This window comes from Phyllostomus discolor, chromosome 13, assembly GCF_004126475.2.
Source record: "Phyllostomus discolor isolate MPI-MPIP mPhyDis1 chromosome 13, mPhyDis1.pri.v3, whole genome shotgun sequence".
NCBI classification, from domain to species: Eukaryota; Metazoa; Chordata; class Mammalia; order Chiroptera; family Phyllostomidae; genus Phyllostomus; species Phyllostomus discolor.
In genome coordinates, this window is record NC_040915.2 from 46,739,336 (window position 1) to 46,760,334 (window position 20,999).

Below are 20,999 nucleotides of genomic sequence, written 5' to 3' on the forward strand. Positions count from 1 at the left end.
AGGACGAACGTACTTTTGAGGTTGGATTTGGGCAGCCTTCGGCGTCCCGCAAAAAAGTCTGGGTTTTCCCTGGCTGCCCTGTGAACCCCCCCCCCCCCCCCGCCGCCCTGCCCGCCTGCCCACGGCCGTCTGCAGGGGTCCTCAGGTGGACGCGCAGACGCTCGCCTTCTCCAACGGCTCGCCCTTCGGCCCTCCTGTCGGCGTCCTCCACCCCCAGCTCTCCGCGCGGTTCATTGGCCGGCGCCGATTTCTCATCCCCGGTCACCCCTTTCTAAACAGCGAGTTCTCCGCCTTCCCCGAGACGGCCGGCAGCTTCCTGGCTGCCGTCTTCCCCCGTGGCCCCCTCCTTCCCACGGCTTGCCCCGAGGAGAAAGCATGCTGGCTGCGTGGCCCAAGCCTGACGCTGGTCTTGGCGCTGGAATCAGCATGTGGCAAGCTCACGGCGCCCGCAGTCCGGGCACAGGCGCTCTCCGCCGTCCCCACCAACGTAACCGTCCCCCTCCCCCCGGCCCAGAATACACTCTCGCCTTCCGGTGCATGCAGAACCGTCCACTGCGTTTCTTTGTGATGATGTAACCAAAAATAAAGTAGGAATATTCAGGAAAACTGGTGGCCTCTGCTCCTTCCTTTCTGGCTTCTGGACGTCCATCCCCCCCCCGCCCCCACCAGGATACATGATGCCACTCGGATAGTCAGTGTTTCATGAGCATCTACTATGTTCCAGCCACTGGGGACACGGCGGTGAACAAGGAAGGCGTGGGCTGGGCTCCGCCCAAGGGGAGTTTGCTTTCTGGTGGGTTTCATCTTGGGCCCAAGGCAACTCCTCTCACCCCACCCCCTCAGGAGAGGGCTTTGTGCTGGCGCCCCCACCAGCCAGGCAGCATCCGCACCTTCTCCCTCCTTCCCCAGCCTTGGGGGAAAGTCCCAGATGGTCGCGGAATCAGAGGTCAAGGCGGAAAGAGATGGTAAGAGTCGATCCAGGGCCCAGTTCAGTCAGCTCTCTCACCTGCCGCATGAGTGACCCCAAGCCCAGAGAAGGGAAGGTCTTAGCACAGCAGCGCCAGGGAGGGAGCCGGGTTGCCGGGCAACCTTGACACCCCGGTGGGCACTAATGAGCACCATCAAACCCCTCCTTCGCGTCGCAGCGCCTCCCCTCCTGCAACAAACGAGCGTTCACCACGGCCCCTCCTCTCTCGAGATCCCCAGCCTGCCGGCCGGGGAGTGGAGCAGGGAACACTCAGTCGAATTCTTACTCTCACTGCAACCGATCCCAGAAGAGCTCGGGCAGTGGGTCAGGAGTGCTGGGCACTTCCCAGAAGGAGCAGCCAGCTGCAGCCCGCAGACACTTCTCTTCCAGGCCAAGTCTGAGACAAGTCCCTGCTCTCCACTCTCTCTCTGCTCTCGCCCCCAAAGGGGCGGGGCGTCTCCTGGGGAGGTTTCTCCTCTCACCCCACCAGGGCTCTGCCCCCCACCTCCCTGCGCCCAGCAGATCCTGCTCTGTCCAGGGGACACGGTGTCTATTAAAAAGCATTTCCAGCCCCGGCTAGTGTAGCTCAGTGGATTGAGTGTGGGCTGCGAACCAAAGTGTCGCAGGTTCGATTCCCAGTCAGGGCACATGCCTGGGTTGCAGGCCATGACCCCCAGCAACCGCACATTGATGTTTCTCTCTCTCTCTCTCTCTCTCTCTTAAAATAAGATTTTATTAAAATAAATAAATAAAATCTTTTAAAAAATGTGTGTAAGACAGAACATTAAAAAAACAAAAGCATTTCCTTGGGTGACCTCTGTGCGTACACCCCCACCGTAGCTGCCCTACAGTCCTGTTTTTTTCAACCATCCAGCTGGCAGCCACCAGGTGGACAGCGGTGCTGATGAGGGCCACCCAGGCAGGGCCGCACAGGCCTCCCAGGAATGGCAGGCCACGCTTGTTGCCTCTCTCCCCACCCTGGGCTCACAGTATTCACCACTAATCCATAGGGCATCCTTCCCCCGGAGCCTGCTAGCGGCCTCTGGATCCTTCTTAGCACAGCAATCTCAGCCGCCACCGCCACCCAGTTACGGGCAGTGGAAAAGAAACGGATTGCCACCTCAAATGCTTGGTCTCCCTCCCCAGGCGCAGGCACGTGCCAAAGACGCAGAGAGAAAGACATGAGGAAGGGTGACCGTCAGTACATCTGACTTTTTCCCCCCATTGACATAAAACAGAGGCAACATGAAGTGGTAGAAAGCAGCAAACCAAAAACGCATACCAGCTTTTCAACCCGCTCGAGTTCATCATTTGGGTCCCGAGTGGCTGTCACCTTCCAGGGGTGGAGCCTCACCTCTCTGAGTTTCAGTTTCCTCACCGGGAACGTGGCAACAGTAATAAATACCTCCAAGAGGTGAGACCAAGTGCCAAGGTCTGGTCCCCCCCGCAGGCCTGCCAAAGGTGAGGAGGCCCGGGAAGGGGAGTGGAGGGTCAAAGGGCGTGTGGTTCCTGGTGAACACAGCAGAGGCTGGCCCACGGCCAGGTGGATTAAACAGTCCGTCCCCTGAAACCTGCGGGCGGGCCCCTCCTCGGTGCAGGCAGCTTTGCCCGGGGGTCATTGGCCTTATAAGGTTAAACAACCCGTCGCAGCACCACGGGGATACCCATTGCCATGGAACAGATACGCCTTTGCTTGGCTCTGGCCCAAACTGCCGTGTGCTCTTGAGCAAGTTGCGTCCTCCTGTGGGTCCTCAAGTTCATAGGTAGGACGCCAGAGTGTCACATTGCTCTGACTTGGCTGCCAGGGCCCTCACAGGGGCCTTCATTTCTCAGTCTTTCAAGAACGACCCAGGCCTTTGCGCTGAGGGCGGGCCCCCGAGGAGTCCGGCACGTTCTGTCCTGAATAAAGCACACCAGAATGCGCCGTCTGGAACCTCCTTTCGTGTGTCCTGAATGGGCACCAGAGCCTTAAAGCCACCTGCAGAGGCCTGAGGGCGTAACTCTGGATCCCTCCAGGTATGTCCTCAGTCTTTTCCAGTTGTCTCGCCCTTACCTAATTCTCCGCAACGTTCTGTGAAACTTGCCTTTGCTGCATCTTTCCAGAGAGTTCCATGTCGGCTTTCTAACGACAGGTCTCTTTTGCACTTGTGTGGAGTCTATATATATGTGTAGTTCAAGGTATACATTTTGTTCGCAAGGACAATCCCCATCAAGGCATTGGGGAGCCAGCAGGATCTTTATCACACATACGATCCAACTGGGGGGCAAGGTGTGTGTTCCAAAGACAGACGCCCACGCCTCTGTGGTTACATTTTTACCTTGAGCAAAAGTCCACAAGGTATACAGGAAGAGGGAGTGCCAATTAATTGATGTGCTGGTTAAGAGAAGGGGGATTGGCCCTGAGCAGTGTGGCTCAGTGGGTCGGGCATCGTCCCGCAAGGTCGCCAGTTCGATTCCTGGTCAGGCCTCATGCCTGGGTTGCCGGTTTGACGCCCCCGTCAGGGCAGGTATGAGAGGCAACTGATCGATGTTGCTTTCTCACATCAATGTTTCTCTTTCTTTTTCCTCCCCTTCCCCTCTCTTTAAAAAAAGAGAAGGGTGATTACGAAAGCTAGCTAATGAGTATCTACACACAACTTCCTCCAACAATAACAGAATACACACTTCCTGAGCCCACCAGAAACACTCGCCAAGACAGACCACACTCCAGCCACAAAACATGCCTTCCCACAGTGCAAAGGACGGGTATCATCAAGCTTACCCTCTACCACAATGGGATCGGACACTCCATCAATAAAAGAAAGCTACCTGGAAAATTCCAAAATATCTGGAGACGAAATAACACACTTTTTTAAAGATTTTATTTATTTATTTTTAGAGAGGGAAGGAAGGGAGAGACAGAGAGAGAAACATCAATGTGCGGTTGCTGGGGGTCATGGCCTGCAACCCACGCATGTACCCTGACTGGGAATCGAACCTGCAACACTTTGGTTCACAGCTTGCGTAAATAACACACTTTTAACTAACACGTGGGTCAAAGGATGCTCAGGAGAAACGGAAAACTATCTCGCACTCACTGCCCATGAAAAGAACAATCCGTTAAAAGGGTGGGCTCAAGTGGGACCAGTGGCCGGGGGAGCTTCCTGGCACGGAACGCGTGTGTCAGAAAAGAAGGAAGGTTTGCCCCGAGAGGAGTGAGTGGGTGGGACCAGGGGAAACTCTCCTCCGTGATTTTATAATGGTGAGTGCGTGACATCACGCATTGTTCAAACCCGGGGAGTGTCCACCATAGAGCAAACCCTCATGGGAAGTGCAAACTCTGTTTGGTCGATGATAATGAATCAATAGCAACTCACTTCTCACAACGAATGCACCCAGGTTAAAAACAGTAGAAACTATGGGTGGAAGGAGAGGAGACATAGGTGAATTCTGCACTTTCTGTTCAATCTTTCTGTCAAACTAAAACTGCTGTAAGAAATAAAGTCTATTAATCAAAAGGGGAAAAAAGTATAGTAGGATGCCATTAAAAAAAAAAAAGCACAGGAAAGAGAACCATGGATTTTCACGTGTAGGTGTGTGTGTTAACCTAGGAAAACTTCTGAAAAGATCTACCCCCCAAATGTGCATAGTGGTCACCTCTGAGGTTTGGGGTTACCAATGAGGTTTTCTGCCTCCCGAGTTTCTGGGTGTTTTCCCTCTTTGCGGTACGCACCTACAGTGTGGTAAACACTGTAGGAGACTATTGAATAATTTTGTCACAAGCACCACAAAAAACTGGGAAGAAGAAAAAAAACCAAAACCCGGTTTTCAGTCCTTATTTCTCTGGGGCGAGGCGAGGATGGGGGTTCCACAGCAATGTCTCCCAAGGGTAGTCTGAGGGCAAGCAGGTGCTGGAGGCAGATTGTCAGCTCCTGGATCCAGAGGGATGCTCCCCAGGGGGTTTGACCTGATAAGAAGCAAGCATGTAGCTCCTCCCTCCCCCAGGAAACGAAACCGAGAGCAGCTGGGACCTGGGCACTATAAAAGACAGCCGCTGCCAGTTTCCTTCACCACTGGCTTTCTTGTCCCCACCCGAGCATCCTGATGGAGCTGCAAAGGACCTTGGCCAAGGATCTGGACAAGTTCATCGAAGACCACCTCCTGCCAGATGGCCCTTTCCGAGAAAGGGTCAATGAAGCCATTCATATCATCTGCAGCTTCCTGAAGGAGAGGTGTTTCCTCCGAGGTGGCGGCCGCCCTGTCCGGGTGTTGAAGGTGGTAAAGGTGAGCCCACCTGCCTGCCAGAACGGAGGGGGGGTGCGTGGCCAAACGGGCACCAGCTTCCCCAGTGAAAGAGAGAGAGCAAAAACGTGGAGGTCTTGGGGGCTGGTGGTTCCAAACTGACCCACACCAGAAACATAACCGCAGCTTGTGCAAACAGACCCTGGGGTCAGGCCCGATGCCTGTAACTGTTTCACACAGGCCCAGGTGAAGTTCAGGAACCACCGTCCCGGGCCACGTCCATTTCTGAGACAGGGGCACTGAGGCCCAGCTCTGAGCTACAATCTGCTAATGAATGGCCAGGCCGAGGACTCACCACTTCCGCTGCTTAATAAGAGTACAGATTCTGACAGAATGGTGATTGCCTGAGGTGAAGAGGGGGTGGGGGGAGGGCGAAGAGGATACAAAAAGGGTCGAGTACAAGGTGACACAAGGAGACTAGGCCTGGATGGTGAGCACACGATAGAGCACACAGATGCCGTATTACAAAAATGTATACTTGAAATGTATATGATGTTGTAGTAACCAACGTTACCCTTAGTACATTTAATAATGATTTCAAAAAGGGTGTGCATTTTAAAAGCAGATAGCACCTACTGGCTCTAAATCTTGAGCAAGTCACTTAACCGCCCTGTGCCTCAGTTTCCCCATCCGAAACTCCCTATACCTTGCAGGGCTGTGCAGATTAAGTAAGCCTCCCAGCATGGGCCAGACTGCAGTATGGAATGATATAAGACAGGAAAGGCCGGGGAGTGGAGAACACAGACCCCGGGACAAGGCAGCTGGGGTTTGAACTGCGTCTCTGCTACCTGTCAGCTGTGGCTCGGGCCGACCTATGACCTCCCCAAGCACCTGTAAGGGGGGGGACTAATAACAACGGTGCCTAAATGGCAAAGTCCTTGGGAGCATCGTAGGAGTCAAAAGTGGCAATGCCCTCAGAACTGTGGCTAGTGCTCACGAACGTTAGTGATGCCCTGGCTGGTGTGGCTCAGTGGACGGAGCGCCGGCCTGCGAACCAAAGGGTGGCTGATTTCCAATTCCCAGTCAGGGCACCTGCCCGGGGCTGTGGGTGGGGTCCCAGGTGGGGGCGTGTGAGAGGCAACCACACAATGAGGTTTCTCTTCCTGTCTCCCTCCCTTCCCCTCTCTCTAAAAATAGATAAATAAACAAACATCCTTTTTAAAAAAAGAAAGAAAGGAATGTTAGTGATTGTTCTCATTTGATTTAGGAAGGCTCTTCTCAAAAAAAAAAAAAAAAAGTCGGATCCCTTTCTCCCCTTCTGTTGCAGGGCGGCTCCTCCGGCAAAGGCACTGCCCTCAGAGGCCGGTCCGATGCCGACCTCGTGGTCTTCCTGAGCACCTTCGGGAGTTTTCAGGAGCAGTTTGATCACCGAAAAATGTTCATCCAGGAAATCAGAAGGCAGCTGGAAGCCTGCAAAAGAGAGAAAGTGTTCCACGTGCAGTTTGAGATCCAGAACCAGAGCCACGACACGGCAATGCTGCAGAGCCATAGATGGGGGAACGCCCGGGTGATACAGAACCCTCGCTCGCTCAGCTTCACCCTCTCCTATGGCCCTTCCTGGAGCTTTCCCCAGAATGGGGTGGAGTTTGATGTCCTGCCCGCCTTTGATGTCCTGGGTGAGTGCCCCACCCCCGGACACCAGGGTGCCAGCCTCTGCCCTAAGTCAGGGCTCCTGTCTCTCCCTCTTTTCCGACTTCTGATCGGAAATGTCTCCCGGTCTGGAAGTCTTCCCAACACAAGGCAGCCCTTTCAAACGGGGAAGAGGTCTTCGATTCTCCTCTGGGGCGAGAATGAAGGAGGCCTGATGGGTCGAGGGAGCGACAGTAAGCAGCGGATCAGCACAATTTGGGAGCAAGGCATTTCTTAGCAAGCCCGCAAGGCGACGTGGTTCAGCTTTGTGCAGGTGAGGCAGCCTAGACTTGGTGTAAAGTCAACATGTGAATTTCATCTTCACCCAAAACGGGAGGAGGCCTCATCGCACTTACAACGAGGGGCGGGGTCTCTAAGAGGGGACGCACGAGAAACACACCGAAACTCTAAAAGCACCAGAAATGGGAAAAGTTTGGGACTACCCTTGCTGTGTGCTGTGCTGGCTGCTGGGGTACAATGGTTCCCCCTCCCAAAAGGATAATAATAAGAAGGGTAGAGAGAGAAGGGGAGGAAAGGGCGTACCAGCCAGAGGGAACAGCATGGGCAAAGGCCTAGAGGTTAGAGGAGGTCTGTGTGTAGCAGGGGAAATGCAAGAAGACGCCGAGGGTGAATGGGGAGCAGAGGGCAAGGCGGACGTGACCGATAAAGCAGCAGAAGCCAACCACCTTCGATGGCAGTGGATGGGCGAAGGGGGGCGGGGGGGAGGCTGGAGAGGGCTCTTCCTGCTGCAGCACCTCCAGTGAGCTTGTCTCCCCAGAGAGACTCAGAGACCCTCGGGGCAGAGCCGGCATCCTAAAGCTACGGATTCATCCCTAACAGGTCAGGTGACAAAAGACTACAAACCTGACCCCCAAATCTACGTCAGGCTCATCCAAGAGTGCGAACGCCTGGGGAGAGAGGGCGAGTTCTCCACCTGCTTCACGGAGCTGCAGCGCGCCTTCCTGAAGGATCGCCCGGCCAAGCTGAAGAGCCTCATCCGCCTGGTCAAGTACTGGTACCAAGAGGTACGGCCGGCCTGCCCAGGCAGGAGCTGAGTGAGGGGTGGATGAGAAGGAGGAGGAGGCGGGGAAGAGGGAAAAGGGAGCAAGAGGAGGGGGCAGGGAGGGGAGAGGAGGGCAGAAGGACGGAGAGGGGAGGGGAAAGGAGGAAGAAAGGGAAAGGGAGGGGAGGGGAGGGGAAGGAGGAGCGGCAGGTTGGGAGGGGGAGGGGGAGGAGCAGAGGGCACCCGGCCTCTAAGCCCCACGACTTCCTGCAGGCCCGTTCCTCCTTTGCATACAGCGTCCCCAGTTACTTTAAAGCCTGCATTGGACCCTCCTCTATCTCAAGTTTTGTAAATGTATTACTACTTCCTCTTTTTTTTTTTTTCCTGCTGGTCCTCACCGTTGGTGTCCTGTTTCATTGTGTGCCTGATTCTGTGTGTGCCGGTTTACTTGAGGTTATCTGTGAAGTACCGTGAGGCTTTGCGTTCTGTGTCTTCCTGCAGAGGGGTTTTGTCTGCTTCTCTGAGGCCCTTAGGAACACTTCCAGTGCTTCCTCTCGGTTTATTTCCATAATACCCTTCCGAGGGAGACGCTGTGATTACCATCCCCTCGGCAGATGAGAACAGTGAAGCTGCAAGAGTCAGTCTCCCCAGAATCTAAATAGGCTGTCCGCCCAGAACCAGACGGGGCTGGAGCCACGATGCAAACCCCGTCCCTCAGAATTCCAGGGCCCAGAGAGCTTTTCCCCCAAACAGCGAGGCAGCACAGAACAATTTAGATCTTGTGGGTCACATGGTCTCTGCCTTACTTACTCAACTCCTGTCTTTGTAGCACAAAAGCACGCAGACAGCGTCGTCCGTAAATGCATGGGTGTGACTCTGCACCAAGAAAACTTGATTTCCAAAAAGGAGCCCTACGTTGGATTTGGCCCATGGGACAGGCGCTTTGCTCAAAGCTGGGCAAACCCACTTTCCTGGTTGTTTTTGCTCTTCTCTTCTCAGTGTAAGCGGGAGCTCAGACAGCCCCTGCCGCCTCAGTACGCCCTGGAGCTGCTCACAGTCTACGCTTGGGAGCAGGGGAGCAAGGAAGCAGACTTCGTCACGGCCGAGGGGTTTCAGACCGTCTTGCAGTTAGTTGTGAACTACCGGAATCTTTGCGTCTACTGGACAAAGTATTACGACAGGAACCACCCTGTTATTGGCCCATACCTGAGCAGGCAACTCCAGAAACCCAGGTACTCTGTCCCCACAGGGCCTAGCCCCCCACAGAGATGGACACCCCCCAACCCCCAGATACAGCTGTGGTGCCTTAGAAATGAGGAAGAGGGGGGCTCCATTCCTACTGGTCACCTCCTCCCTGACCCCGAGAGGCCACCGCCATGCCAACTGCTTCGCAGAGGAGTCAGCTAGCGTTCTGAGAAGCAGGGAGCTTGTCCAGACCTTGACAGAAGTGAAACAGCTGAAATTTGAGCTGAAATGACAGCAGCCGCAGCCGTCGTAATCATGGTTCCCAGGGACGAAAAGCTTGCTGTAAGACCCACACATTCTAATGCAATAGCAAGAATTATTTTCATTCCGACTGATGTGTATCAGCCTCTCATTATGCTCCCAAGAACTGTGCGGAGCCTTCCACATGCTTTGGCTCAGTGTGGTCAACTGGCCCCGTTTCACAGATGAGAAAGCTGAGGCTTAGAGAGCTCCGGTGACCTACCCAAGGACACACCACTAATAAAGGGCAGAGGGGACATTTAACTCGGGTCTGTAAGGCCCAAGTGCAAGGGTCCTTGTCCCTGGTTCACTGCCTACCACGCTGCAGGGCCCTGCTGCGCCCTCCCCCCTCCCCCGACTCCCACGCTGCCCCAGGCTGGTGTTTTGCAAGAGCAGGAGCACCCAGACACAGCCCCGCTCCTCACGTGTCCCTCTTAAAACGTTGCTCTTCAGGCCTGTGATTCTGGACCCAGCTGACCCGACAGGAAACGTTGGTGCGGACAACCTACCAGGGGGCTGGGAGCGGCTGGCGGGAAAGGCCAGAGTCTGGCTGACTTACCCATGCTTTAAGAAAGGGAATGGGTCTCCGGTGGGCTCCTGGAACATACGGGTGAGACCTTCTGCTTCCTCCCTGTCACCCTTCCCCCACCCCTCCGCACAGCTTGGGGCATACGGCTGGCTGCCGTTCTTCCCCAAGACACAGCCTCTTGCTATAGAGGTCCCTCGCCCTCATACAGGTTCGGGCTGAGCTCCCCTATTTTAGGGCAACTTTCCAGCCACATCGACCCCATTCACAGGGTTCCTGGAATTTTCACATCCTTTGTTCCGAGTTCATTCTTTAATCCATGCTGTCTTGGCCGAAGGCCACTTTAACAACTCCAGTTGGCTCCTCCTAATAATAACAGTAAACACGGCAACCACTGGGCAGTGATATTTGCTTTGGGCTCAGATACCGTCCTAAGCCCGTTTGCACATGTTATTTTATTCAGTCCTCACAACACCCGACGAGGCAGGTTTTCTACTCTCATCCCGGAGATGAGAAAAGGGGGCTCAGAGAGGTGAAGCCGCCTGCTCAAAGGCACTCAGCGAGCGAGTGGTAGAGCTGGGGTTCGAACCCGAGGACTCCACCGCCAGCGCTCACTCCATTGTGTAATCGGCCTGCCTTGTGTCCCCTCTACTTAGCGCCTGGCAAACGGGAGCCTCGGAACTGCCCAGCAAGATGGGCGTGTCACAAAGCTAGGAGGGGCAGAAACTCCTGAACTGGGATGTTTCCGACCCCAGGGTTGGGGTCTTTTTCCTGCTGGGGGACGTCAGAGAGGGTTCCCCGGGAAGCAGGCTCCCAGAGGGAGTGTGATGTGCGGGAGCCAACACCTGTGGAACGGGAGGCGTCCAGCTGGGACACAGCCCAGGGACAGTGTCAGCCCACCCCTTCACCCCCCCACGCCCGGGCGGAGGGGCCTGGAGCTCTGATGGCCTTCAGAGCTGTCCTAGAGCAATCTGAGGGGTCACGCCTTTCTACCTGCCCTGGAGCAGCCCCTGAATGCGGGCCACCCAGGAAGGGGCGTGGCCTTTTAAGCAAGGGGCTCTGTGCAGCCCAGGCCACCCTAAGGGGGCTGGTACCCAGAGTCTGCTTGCTGACAGCCTCCCCGGCTACTGGGACTTGCTCGTGCTTCTTCAGGGAGGATCCAAGTGGCATGTCACCGAGCCCAAGGCGGAACGACCCGCTCTCCAATGCGACCCTGTGCTGTATTTACCCTTTCAGATCTAAGAAGGCAGCCAAGATACCTGGATAACCTGTGCTCTCGAGACTCCTCAGCTCCACGGTTCCAGACAGCACCCCGGACCCCTTCATGGCCACAACGCACGCCTGGCAGGGCCCCCTCCCAGGCGCAAGGAGGATAACCGACCCCACAGCTCACCTGTTGCCTCCCACCCACAAAGCAGCCAGTCCTCGGCCTGCTTACCCTGCCTTGCCTTTCCCTGGGAGCGATGCTAAAGGTTCCTGGCCCTGTGTTCCCCTCGCCCCCTCTGCCCCCTGAACAACCCTGGTGCTCCCCGCCCCCCCCCCCCGTGGCGACTGCACCTCCTATTTCTAGGGACCCGTGAGTAATAAACCTCTTCCTTCAGGATGACATGTCTCTTTAACATTAGCAAAATAAATCATTAAAAAAAAAAGCCACTCCCACAGTCCTTCCCTCCGACCTGTTAAATTTGGGGCCTGTCCCTCCAGCCTTTTTTCTGGCTCTGCCTGTCCCCCTGCACAGGTAGAGTTTTTATAAAAGTGGGGTTCTGCCTCCTACCCACGTTTGTCACCTGCTTTGTCGGGTTTATCACTCCATGCGAAGAGGAAAATTTTGGCACATGTAACGTCCCCATTGCATTTTACCGGGTGCATAATCCATCTGTGTTGTCTCCTGAGTGTTTCGGGATTATAAACCGTATTATAGTGATCAGTAGATTTAGTTGAACTAGTAACTAGTTGCTTAACTGGAAAGCCACATAGTACTCCTTTTAATTTTCTGAGGAATTCCCATATTGTTTTCCACTGTGGCTGCACCATTTTGCACTCCCACCACAGTGCGTGAGGGTCCCAGTTCCTCCACATCCTCACCAACGCTGTGTCTTTAGTTTTTTCAAAAATAGCTTATATAGTAGCCGTTCTAACACATGAGAGGTGGTAGCTCATGGTTTTCATTTGCATTTGTCCAGTGATTAGTGATGTTGAGCATCTTTTCATCGGTCCATGGGCATGTCTTCTTGGGGGAAAGGTCTCTTCGAGTTCTTGGCTCGTTTTTTTAAGTGAGGTTATTTGTTTGTTTGTTTTTATTTGTTTTTGCTATCGACTTGTAAGAGCTCCTCTTTATTTTGAAAACTAATCCCTTTGGTGTTACGGTTTGCAAACATTTTCTCCCTTTCCATAGCTCGCCTTTTCACTGTATCGATTGTTTCATTGTTAGTTTGATGCAGCCTCTCTTGCCTGGTTTTGCTTTTGCCGCCTGCACTTGGCGCACCCGGCCAGCTGATCATCGGCAGGGCCGCCAAGGACACACAATGCGGGCATGGGCTATCTCTCTGACAAACGGTGTGGGGAAAACTGGACATCCACCCACAAACGGACGACATTGGACCCTTCCCCTATAGCACACCCACAAATCAACTCCAAATGGACTAAAGGCTTGAAGAATAAGTAAAATAAAATACTACCTTGTCTTAATTACTATAATCTTAAAGGAATTAGTAATATCTCATAGGAAACTGTGTTCTCTCTCACTCTTTTTTTTTTTTTTTTTTTTTAATAAAAATCCCTGGCTTCCTTTGGCTCTGTTTGTATGTTAATTTTATAATCAATTTGTAAAGTTTCACCCAAAATCTAGGGAGGCGTTTAATTGGAGTTCTGTAAATTGGTTTTGGAACAATGACATCTATATAATATTAAAAACCTGTGAAGTTGGAGTCTATTTCCATTATGTCTTCTTTAATGACTTTATGACTGAGTTTTATATAATTGTTCCCTGAATAGGCCTTTCGTGTTTTTGTCATGTTATTCTTAGGGATTTGTTTCTGTTATTGTGTGAAGAATGTTTTCTTTAATTGTGTTTTGTAATGGTTGCTTCCTGGAAGGTCTCAATGTTTTCAGTAGGTATATCTGATAATAGCGTTATGAGTGATCTTAGTACTTGCCTGAATTTTCTGATTTTATTTACATTTAAACTTGTATTGCTTGTGTCACCACAAAAAAAAAACCAAAGCAATTTTTCTTGCAAAAATAAGAGTAATAAGTATTTCTCTCAGCTAAGCTCCGATAGTTGGTGAAAAGCCAGCAAGCCCAGGTAATGGAAAACTCTGGGGTGCTGGGTCTTGGAATTTCTGGCTCCAGCGCAAATTCCTGAGATTTGGAAACAGAGGCGCCAGCGTGGGAGGGGTGAGAGCCGCTGCAGCCCGCGAGGCATCCAACCCTGAGTTCCCCAGGGCCGTTCTCTGGGTAACTCCCTGCTGGGGAAACGAAACTGGGAAGAGCTGAGGATTAGTCTGCGGAGATGAGGGTGGAGTTCTCGGAGGGTGGAGGAGGCTAGAACGGCCTCAAGGCTGTGGAAGGGAAACCGTGTCTGGTAAGGCTTGCAGTCCTGGGTGGGCAGGGGAACTCCAGGTGCTCAACTTCATACTGAGGACTCAACTGGATTTTAATGTACTGCCACTTTCGAAGCCCTGAGTGAGGGGTTCCAGGTACCCGCCCCCGCTCCTCCTCATGCAAGCCCCGCCCCTTGGTCTGGGCAACGCCAGGGACCCTGGAGCCCCTGAGAGCCCTCCCTGCCCTGCACACGCACCCTCTTCCTCCTGATTTTGGGGCTGTAACGTCCTCCGTCGTCCAATCCCATTTCTCTTTCAGGCGTCTCACGGGATCCAGCAGGTTTATTAAGTGTTGCCATCCCTTTGCCCTGGTTCCTAGAGCTCTGGAGTGGAGTTGAGGGCTCGTGCGTGGAATCAGCGCACCGACTGGATCCAATCTCGACCCTTCTGCTTTCTGCTTTCTGCACATTCCTCAGATGCCCCAGTCCCTCGATGGCACGCTCTCTCAGTTCCCAACCTGTTGCGTTGCCGACACGTTAAACACACCTGTGCCTCTAACCCGTCATCCAGTCTTCCTCCTACACTTGAATACCCCCAGGGACGTGGCCCTGACTACTGGGTAAATATAAACTGTGTACACACTGCTAGCCTCTGACCTCTGAAATTCGTTCACCCTCTGACCCCATCTCTCATCTCCTTCCCGGGATGGCAGGCTTCAGGAAGCTCCTGTCGAGATGAGTGTGACCTGAGGTTTCCTCAGAGGCAGAGGGTGTGCTGGCTCCTTGAGTGAAGGGGCAGAGGACCAATGAGTTTCTGGGTGGGACGGGGACTCTGGTTCCGGCCAGTCCCGAGGACGAGCTCCAGTGTGCACCTGCCGGGTGGAGGAGGAACAGGGAAGCCACGGGAAAATGAGTCCAGGTGGTGAACATAGCGACAGCAATGGACTGCCTTGGGGCTTCAAGAGTTCACTCTGCAGCTTAGAGCTGCCTCCTTCTGTGCCAGTCCCCACACGATGTAAACCTTGTAGCTTTATAATGTGTTCATAGGTGATATTGTATGAAAGGTGCTGTTCTAAACTCTCCTTTCTCCTCTTAAAAAAAAAAATCTTAATTCTTCGGGCTGGGAACCAAAGTGTCCCAGGTTCGATTCCCAGCCAGGGTACATGCCTGGGTTGCAGGCCATAACCCCCAGCAACTGCACATTGATGTTTCTCTCTCTCTCTCTCTCTCTCTCCCTCCCTTCCCTCTCTAAAAATAAATAAATAAAATCCTAAAAAATTTTTAAAAATCTTAATTCTTAAGACAGTTTAGAATGGTGTTTGGATTTTTTAACGGCATTTTGATTGGGATTGCATTCAGTGTATAAACTGGGAAGAGTTGGCTGGGGCCACGCAGAGTGGGTGAGCAGTGAGAGTCTGCACGGGGTTTGGGCCCAGTGCGCCAGCTTTGCAGCCGTGGGACCCTGGGCGTGAAGCCTAGATTCTCCGGTCCTTAACTTCCTCTCCTATCGCGGTGTGATCATAACAGCGCTTATGGCATGGTTATTGGGAGGGTTGAATGAGATATTTGGAAAGGGGTGCAGGGCAAACTCTGTAATCGTCCCTTATTATTTATTGCCCGTGTTAGAAGGTATCCTCCAGCCAGAGAGCAAGGTAGGGGCTCTCCGTGTGTGTGAATCTCCTCACCGTTTTTCGCACAAATCCTGCACGTTTCTTAAACGCCCTGGTCACGTTACTCCGTGCCAGCGCTGTGCTCGGGGGTCCTGCTGCCGTAGAGGCATTTGGTTCTGTTGTGTTTGGTGCCTCGGAGCCAGGGAGCCCCAGGCAAGGTAGACCCGGAGCTGCGGGAGGGGCTAAGCCCAGGAGGAGAAACCCCGACTGCAAAGGGAACCGGAAGTGGGGGCAGAGGCCGGAGCGGCTGCAAGAAACGAAACTGAAAGCAGGAAAAGGGGGGAGTCCCGAGAGGATGGGGAAAGGGGGCAAGCGGCGGGGAGACTGGGCCAGTCGCATCCTTCCCTCTCCCTGCGCCGGGCGCAGGACTGGGGCGGGGCGCTGCGGGGCACCTGGGACCTCCGAGACCCTGGGACGCAAACGCAGAGGCGGGCGAGCGCACCGAGCTCGCCACCCGCACGCAGAACCCCTGCCCGCAGTCGCCCCGGCGCCCGGGCATGGACCTGTACCGCACCCCCGCCGCCGCGCTGGACGGCCTGGTGACCAGCAGCCTGCAGCCGACTGCGGAGTTCGTGGGGACGGCGCGGCGCGCTCTGGGGGCCCTGGGCGCGGTCCTGAGAGAGCGTGGGGGCCGCCCTGCTGCCGGGGGAGCTGCTGCCCCACCGTGGCGGGTACTTAAAATCACCAAGGTGGGCTCTCCGGGAGCAGGGGCGACCTCGCGGTCTCGGTTTGAAAATAGGAGGGGGAAGGGACGGGAAGGGGCTTTATCGGTCTTTTCATTCATTTCTTTGTCACTAAGAGATCCCACTTGTCTGAGCTCCAGGGTTGTTCAAAGTGCCCTGAAAATATACTCCTGCTCACAATACCTCTGCGGGGTAGGTACTAGTTACCACCACTTAGCAGGTGGGGAAACTGAGGCACGGAGAGCGGAAGTAACGTGTCCAAGCCTGTAAGAAGTCCATTCCGGATACAAAGCCAGGAAGTCTGATTCCTGAATCTACGCTGCTAAGGGCGGCCTCTTATTCATGCATTCATTCATTCATTCCCAGACACATAGCCTGTTTCACCCCATCAAACAGACTATGGGCCTCACTCACGCTGCCCCGGACCCTAAGGTGCAGACATAATAATTCCCTAGAATGGCCCTAATCTAGCCCAACTTACTGAGAAATGACCCGACAACAATGAACTCTTTCTCCTTAAATGAGTCATATGTCACTTAATGCTCGCTTGTAGTGAGGCAGAGATTATTGTCTCTGTTTAATGGGTGGGGACACTGAGGCTGGGTCCCTTTTTGGCCTGGTCACTCTTTGTCACCCTGACACGGAGCTCAGGATGCCGACAGACTCAGGGAGGAGACAGGAGTCAGCTGCTGTGTCCTCAGGGTGAACTCGGGGGTGCCGCGTGGACCCCCCCCCAGGGGGGAAACCAGGGTGGGAGAGAGTGGGGGAGACCTGGAGTGTATGAGGGGAAGAGATGCAAACAGAACCGCCCGTGGCCGCAGAGCCGCTAGTGGTTTGTTGGGGCTGAATCTTAGCGTGGAACACAGGAAAGGAGGAGGGGAGACCAGCAGCCCAGACCGCGGTGCTGGGGCAGATTTCCGCCTCTGAGACAGGCTGGAGGATTTCTGCAGAACCGTGGTTTAAGCATCTCTAAAGGTCTGGCATCCTGAGCTTCCTGGAAAACCTGGAAGGGCTCTCAAGGCTGAGTTTAGCTTATGGTCCTGGGACCACCGAGGCTTTGAAGGAGGCCCTGATGAAGTGGGCGGGGCCACGGGTTTCATTTCCAGCCGTGAGGAATCGCTGATTCCCAGCTGGAGTGAGATGCACGAAGTGGGCCTGGGACTCGTGGTTGCACCAGAAAGCAAAGAAGGGGTCTCGGTAGGAACCCCCCAGGGCCCACATGAAGGGGCTCCCCTGCTCAGCTGTGCCCACCAAAAATGTCTCCTGGCATTGCCAAATGTCCCTGAGGCACAGCCGCTCACCATGAGGAATCACTATGGTAGAGATGCCCATGAAACCGTAAGAAATGACATATTGTCTGGAATTTCTTTCAAAAGAAAAAAGGCTCCCACAAACGAGCAAATGTGGCAAAAGACGTCTTTTAAATCCTCTCCTCTTTTCTGTAGGTTTGGACACTTTCATAATAAAAACTATTTTTTAAGTGAGTTAATTTATTGGGGTGGAGGGTGTGGGTCTGGAGCCCAACTCACTGGGTGTAAGTCACGCCGCTGTCCCTCCTGGCTCAAAGGTCGTGAGAAAGTGGCGACCTCCCTGCACGTTCAATCCCTGGTTTGTAAGGCGAGAGCAATCATAGCACCTTCCTCCTGGCTTGGGAGGAAGGTTAAATGACATGATCGAGTGCAAAGCATGAAAGAAGTGCTCGGTCTCTAACATTCCCCTGTGCTCTGCGTCGGTTGTGAGGGGCTGGCAGTGAATGAACTGGCTTGGGAGTGAGCCCGGTTGGGTGGGAAGATGCCCCCAGAGGGCTAATCCTGGTTCTTGCCTCTTACTGGCTGTGTTACTGACTTCACTACTCTCAGCGTTACTCATTTTACTGCTCAGAGCGCCCCCCATCTGTGACCGCATGTAACCACAGGAGGGCCGTTGCCTGTTGGCAGTGACATTATGGGTGTCGGACATTTGCCAGAGCGCCAGGCACAGAGCAGAGGCTCCAATAATGTGCACTTCCTTCCCGAATCCTCGGGCTGGCAGCTTTGCAGAAAGAAGCACTGGTCAGAAAGGTCTCAGCAATTTGTGTTCAAATTATATAACTGCTTTGTACTGACCCCAGGCAAAGGTCACAAATGTGTTCTACAAAGCAGAATTTGTTTCACCTACAGTTTTAGTTTTTTTTTATACTTCATTCCTAACATGTAGAAATTATGGACTGATATATAAAAATTGCTTCTCTTGAAAATTCAGAACTGGCCGCCCTTAGCCCACATTCCTGCGTGGCTTCGATGCCGGGAGCTGTGTGGCCGCAGTCCCCACCCAGCCCACTCGCCTGCCAGCCTGTGTGGGCAATAGAATTGGAGAGTACAGACTTCTGAGTTGTTTGTTTGTTTGTTGTTGTTGTTTTCTTCATAGGGAGGCTCCTTTGGCCGGGGCACAGCTCTGAGGGGTGGCTGTGATTCCGAACTTGTCGTCTTCCTCAACTGCTTCCGGAGCTATGAGGACCAGCGTGCTCGGCACGGAGAGATCCTCAGGGAGATGAGGGTGCTGCTGGAATCCTCATGGCAGAACCTGGTCCCTGGCTTGAGCCTTGAGTTTCTCCAGCGGGACACGCCTGGGGCCCTCCAGTTCCGACTGGCATCCCCAGACCTGGACGACTGGATGGACGTGAGCGTGGTGCCCGCCTTTGACGCTCTGGGTGAGGGGCGTGAGGGACCTCCTGTCCTGCCGCCAACTTGCTGTGGGACCTGGGCCGCCCGCTCTGGGCTTTGGTTTCTTGACTTAACATAATGGGTTTGGACCAGACAAGAGCCAAGGAGGCCCAGTTCCTCCTGGCTCCGTGGTCTCAGAGCCACGATGCTTGGCCCTTGCTCAAGCAACTGGGGAGAATTTCCTTCAGCCCCTGCCGAGTGCAGCTCAGCCCGGCCACAGATAGCCCAGGGGAGAAGGCAAATTCTGCAAAATCTCATGTTTTACCTTAAAAGCATCGGTGTGATTTTTGCACTCTCCTTTGTCCTATACCCGTGCTTGACTTAATATGATGATATGCCTCTGAGCCTGCATCTGCCACATGCAGGTAGTAATCATAGGACAGTAGAAATGTGTTCTGGGAAAGACTGTGTGTGTTAATACGTGTAATGAACTCAGAACAGTGTCTGACACATGCTAGGGCTGAAGGAGTGCCTGCTATTCTTATTTCTATTATTATTATTATTATTGATATTATTATCATGTACCATGGTATTCTGGGAGGTAACTATCTTGAGTTTATCCTGGGTTACAATGTCCCAGCTACAGCCACCTCTCCCACACCTATCCACCCGCTCTATTATTAATCTTTTGTTTTTAAGATTTTATTTATTTATTTTTAGAGAGGGAAGGGAAGGAGAAAGAGAGAGAGAAAGAGAGCGAAATATCAATGTGCAGTTGCTGGGGGTCATTGCCTGCAACCCAGGCATGTACCCTGACTGGGAATCGAACCTACGACACTTTGGTTTGCAGCCCGTGCTCAATCCACTGAGCTACGCCAGCCAGGGCTTCTATTATTAATCTTAACAGCTACTCCTTATCCAATGCTTGACTTTCCCAAGCATTCGACATGTTTTATCTTACCAACCCCTCGAAACAAGCCTATAAAATCTGACTGTCTTGCCTTCCACTTTACGAATAGGGACACTGAGGCACAGAGACATACAGTAACTCACCCGAAGTCACACAGCAAATAAGTGATGCCAGGAACCTAGGACGTTATGGAGAGTGTTTACTTTTCCCGAGCCAGGCCCCGGGGACGGGGGCGCATACTGTCAAGTCAGCTGGCTCTGCCTTCCGATCCTGTCTGCAGCCACATACCCCGGGGCAGAGCTCTGAATTACTTCATGCCTCGGTTTCCACTGCTATAAAACGAGGTGAAGAACTGTAGGGTTTTAGTGGGGAGTCCATGAGGGCATGCACGGACAACTTCCAGCACAGGGCCTGGCATGCTGTCAGTGCTCAAAAAATATTAGCAATTACTGCTAAGGAATCAGAACCTCTCGCCTTATAGTTCTCTGGCGTGCCTTCTCCTCTCACGGTTCCAATTAGTTAAAGGTGTGTGCTGCGGTGTTTGTGTGTAGCCCGAGGGAGCCTCCGGGAGGAAAGAGCTGCCAGGCCATAGGATTCCCGACTCGGCAGGAAGTATCATTCTATTTAACCTCCCGGGGATGAGGCTGCATTTCTTCCCCTTCCTCTGGGGGCTGCCTGGCCATTGGGGAGCAAGGGACCCTCCCTTCTGGTCCAGAGCTTCCCTCCCTGCCTCCTGAGAAGCTCCAGGCTCTCCTCCTCATCCTCCAGTGCCCCCGCTCAAGTCCTCCTCACTCTCTTCCTGCCCCCCAAGCTGAGCTCAGCACCAACCCTGCCCCCCCTTCCTGGGTCCCCAGCACCCTTCCTCACTCACGGGCCTTCATGTCCACAGGGCAGCTCAGCTCCCACGTCAAACCCCAGCCCCAGGTCTACGCCACCCTCCTCAACAGCGGCTGCCAGGAGGGCGAGCACGCAGCCTGCTTCGCAGAGCTGCGGAGGAACTTCGTGAACACCCGCCCGGCCAAGCTGAAGAACCTGATCCTGCTGGTGAAGCACTGGTACCGCCAGGTGAGGCCACCCGTGAGGGTCCTCGCTCCGGGGATGTGACGGTTTAAATTTGTGTCTCTGTGACGGTGCAAATATTTCCTTCTGTCTGGCAACACTTCATGCTTCTGGGAATTGTCTGTTCACATAAATTGTTCGTTATTTCCTACTGGGTTAGCTGCCTTCTTGTTATTGATTGGTTGGAGCTCTTTATATATGGTGGGTGTGCAAATCTAGTCTCCCCATCTGTGGCTTATACCTTCACCTTATTTATAAGCCTTTTGTCACAGAAAATGTTTGCATCTTAATGCGGTCAGTTGTGTTCATCTTTTTCTCGTGTAATTTGTGCTTTCTGGGTCTTGTTTAGGAAGCCTTTGCCTATTCTGACTTTCTAAAGTTATTCTCCCATGTTTCTTTTTAAAAGGGTTTAAGACTTTCTTTTCAGAGTTAGGGCTTGGAAACGATCTGGGATGTGTTATGTACGCCATGAGGTCCGCAGAGTTGGTGCAGCGCCCTCCCCAGCCTCAGGAAGGCCGCCCTGCCCTGCACATGCCTGTTAATACACGGCTGTGTACTGGGGAAGCAGGGGCCCAGCCTGTGGCTGCAGAAGAGGGAACAGGC

The 20,999-nt window shown here is 53.5% G+C and overlaps 2 protein-coding genes across 2 annotated transcripts in view; both read left to right on the forward strand.

The window, feature by feature from the left end:
• Positions 1-4,961: 4,961 nt before the first annotated feature.
• LOC114510048 (2'-5'-oligoadenylate synthase 1) lies at positions 4,962-12,650 on the forward strand. The gene is made up of 6 exons (XM_028528727.2): positions 4,962-5,230; positions 6,516-6,864; positions 7,718-7,902; positions 8,880-9,112; positions 9,819-9,975; positions 11,128-12,650. The coding sequence occupies exons 1-6, from the start codon at positions 5,051-5,053 to the stop codon at positions 11,131-11,133; spliced, it is 1,110 nt and encodes a 369-aa protein (XP_028384528.1). The 5' UTR covers positions 4,962-5,050; the 3' UTR covers positions 11,134-12,650.
• Positions 12,651-15,270: 2,620 nt separating this feature from the next.
• Positions 15,271-20,999, forward strand: part of LOC114509361 (2'-5'-oligoadenylate synthase 3) — a 36,767-nt gene continuing 31,038 nt past the window's right edge. The window contains exons 1-3 of the mRNA XM_036013652.1: positions 15,271-15,791; positions 18,192-18,474; positions 20,227-20,402. Of these exons, the coding sequence (XP_035869545.1) occupies positions 15,600-15,791; positions 18,192-18,474; positions 20,227-20,402 (651 nt within the window). The 5' untranslated portion in view covers positions 15,271-15,599. The remainder of the gene's footprint in view (positions 15,792-18,191; positions 18,475-20,226; positions 20,403-20,999) is intronic.

What these genes read in the sequence shown, in the direction of transcription:
- LOC114510048 (XM_028528727.2), top strand. Translation starts at nt 5,051, where the DNA reads ATGGAGCTGCAAAGGACCTTGGCCAAGGATCTGGACAAGTTCATCGAA. An exon ending in GCCCGCCTTTGATGTCCTGG is followed by an intron (nt 6,865 to 7,717) that starts GTGAGTGCCCCA and finishes CATCCCTAACAG; the next exon opens with GTCAGGTGACAAAAGACTAC. An exon ending in AGGCAACTCCAGAAACCCAG is followed by an intron (nt 9,113 to 9,818) that starts GTACTCTGTCCC and finishes GTTGCTCTTCAG; the next exon opens with GCCTGTGATTCTGGACCCAG.